This window comes from Vombatus ursinus, unplaced genomic scaffold, assembly GCF_900497805.2.
Source record: "Vombatus ursinus unplaced genomic scaffold, bare-nosed wombat genome assembly UNPS02008961.1, whole genome shotgun sequence".
In the NCBI taxonomy this organism is placed as follows: domain Eukaryota; kingdom Metazoa; phylum Chordata; class Mammalia; order Diprotodontia; family Vombatidae; genus Vombatus; species Vombatus ursinus.
In genome coordinates this window covers 9,869,621-9,871,973 of record NW_020948739.1, presented here as the reverse complement: position 1 = coordinate 9,871,973, position 2,353 = coordinate 9,869,621, and the positions used below count along the sequence as shown (strand labels likewise).

Here is a 2,353-nt window from a genome sequence, read left to right as displayed (position 1 = left end):
CCTGATTCAGTCTATCTGCTGAGATGGTTTAACAGGGTGTGGCTGCTGCACAAGCTACAGCTTCTTGGAGCCACTGATAAGAGTTGAGTGCCAGGTAGACACCAAAGGAGGATGAGCCATTATACTGGTAGAGCTGAGGGGGCTTGAGTTAACCCCCACACTCAGGAGTATGCTGGATGTAGCTCCAACTGGCTAAGAAAGCCAACTGTTAAAGTTTTAGTATGAGCAGTCATACCACAGAAATTGGAAAATGTTATACCTCAGGGCTTGATTTATTGTTTTGTTGATTGTATAGACTTAAGAAAGCAATGGGAAAGTGCTAATAATATAAATTAAACTTAAAATTGTGTCCTGTGTACTTTGGGTGGTTGGGGAAGGAATCAGAGAATAGACTGTTAAACATTTATCAGCCTATACTGCCTATACGCCCATAAAATCAGAGACGGCTTTTGAATAAAGATACCTTGCAGCAGACCTAGGACAGTTTAAGTTAATTTTGCCCACCTGTAGACAAATCTAGGATCCAATTTTGATCCAATGAAACCATGACTGAGACAACATGTTTATTCATCATTTCACTGAAGATTAAACAAGGAGAATCTTTTTTGTCATAAGTTGGTATTTATTATTTAAGTTGAAGAACAGGTTATGAAGGGGGTGGGGGGCACATTCAGAACAGAGAGTCCAAAGTGGAGCCCTAGGGGAGAGGGAAGAAGGGAGGAGACAAGGAGATGAGGGCCTCTCCTCTGTGTCTGCTCTAGACAGGGTTGATCCTGGTTTCTGAGCGTTGGTCTAGGGCACACAATGAAGCACGAGATAAGATGAGGTTACAGGGTCTACAGATTTAGAAACATCAAGGGGTGGCCAAAGCTACACATCCAACTAGAGGTGGGGGCTGGGATTCTCCTTGGATGAGCAGCACCGCTTCCTTTTAGGAATTAAAGCACAGTGACAAGTTCCATCCCACTTATTTCAGCTCTTATGAAACATTCTTGTAGTTAAAGTCTTTGTGCTAAAGAATTCCTTCATCGCCTCTCTAACTTCTTGTACTTTGCTTCTAGTTTCTTTGAATATGAATCCAACTTGTAAGCTGCCTGCTCAAGGGCTGCTACTTGCTCCTCAGTTAAAGTGATCTGATCCAGATAAGGCTGAAGTGCTGCAGATTTCTGGTTTGAGTCCTTTAGGTTTCTACTTATGTTAACTGCAATAGCTTTCACTTCTAGATACTTCAAACTAGTCAGTTTGTTCATATTTTCCAGAAGTTTATAGTCTTCACTGGTGGCTGTCAACTTGCCTGTTAGGTACATGGCCATTTTGGAGAACATGTCCTGGCACAGCCCCATGATAACTGCCTCGGTGGGCTCCAGGGCCTCCTTGGCCCTCTCCACCATGGCATAGTCTAGGCCAGGGAAGGGAGGAAGGAGAAAGGATGGAGGGAAGGATGGGAGGCAGGGGAGGGGAGGGAAGAGGAGAAAAAGGGAAGGATGAAGAGTCAGAGAAGGAGGTAAGGGAACAAGCAGAATCTTACAGGCTGGGAAGGGAGAGGCTTTAAGATCATCTAATACAACCCCATCTTTTTATATATAAGGAAAATAAGGCTAAAGAAAGCCAAATGACTTAATCCAATGCTCTTTTCATTTTATGAGGTATCACAGAACCTTATTCTTTTCATGTTGTTTTCTTTTGTTACCATGATTCATTTTTAGGTCAGGGAAGATACATATAGGTTCATAAATCCAAAGCCAGAAGGGACCTTAGAGCTCAGTTAGTTCAATACACCTGTTACAGATAAGAAAACTGAGTCCCAGGAAGGTTGTGACTCACCAGAGGTCACACAGGTAGCAAGCATCAAAGATGTCATTTCACCCCAGGTCTCTAACCCGAGTCTATAATCTTTCCATTGTACTCTTTTGCCTCCCTACATGAGAGAGATGTCAGACACTGGGAAGTCACATGAATTCCACACGCTGAAAAATAATGTAGAAACATGATTCAGTTTGCTCCCCTGAGCTTCTAATAAATAGGACTGCTAGTGCCCTGTCCCAAATAAAAAACATGCCTTGCTGTGTCTTACTCTGCTGATGGAAAATGAAAAAAGGAAGTATAAGGCAAAATGGAATCACCCAGGGAAAACACTGTTTCCTTAATAAGGGTATCGACAGTAGATAGCATGATGGGCAAGGAGCCAAGGCTATTGATTGGCATTTTAAAAAGTAAGTTGACTGATCTACACTGGTTCAGTGACCCAACCCATTCAGATGGAGAAATGTAGTTTTGCCTGAGATTCTGGCATAGTTCAGACAAGGAGGGAATGGCTTGTAAACTTGTTGAGGCGGAGCATAGTTATATAGAG

The 2,353-nt window shown here is 42.7% G+C and overlaps 1 protein-coding gene across 1 annotated transcript; it reads right to left on the bottom strand.

Annotated features, from left to right (window-relative positions):
- Positions 1-1,025: 1,025 nt before the first annotated feature.
- LOC114034275 (biogenesis of lysosome-related organelles complex 1 subunit 2-like) lies at positions 1,026-1,391 on the bottom strand. The gene has a single exon (XM_027849875.1). The coding sequence runs from the start codon at positions 1,389-1,391 to the stop codon at positions 1,026-1,028; it is 366 nt and encodes a 121-aa protein (XP_027705676.1).
- Positions 1,392-2,353: the final 962 nt, after the last annotated feature.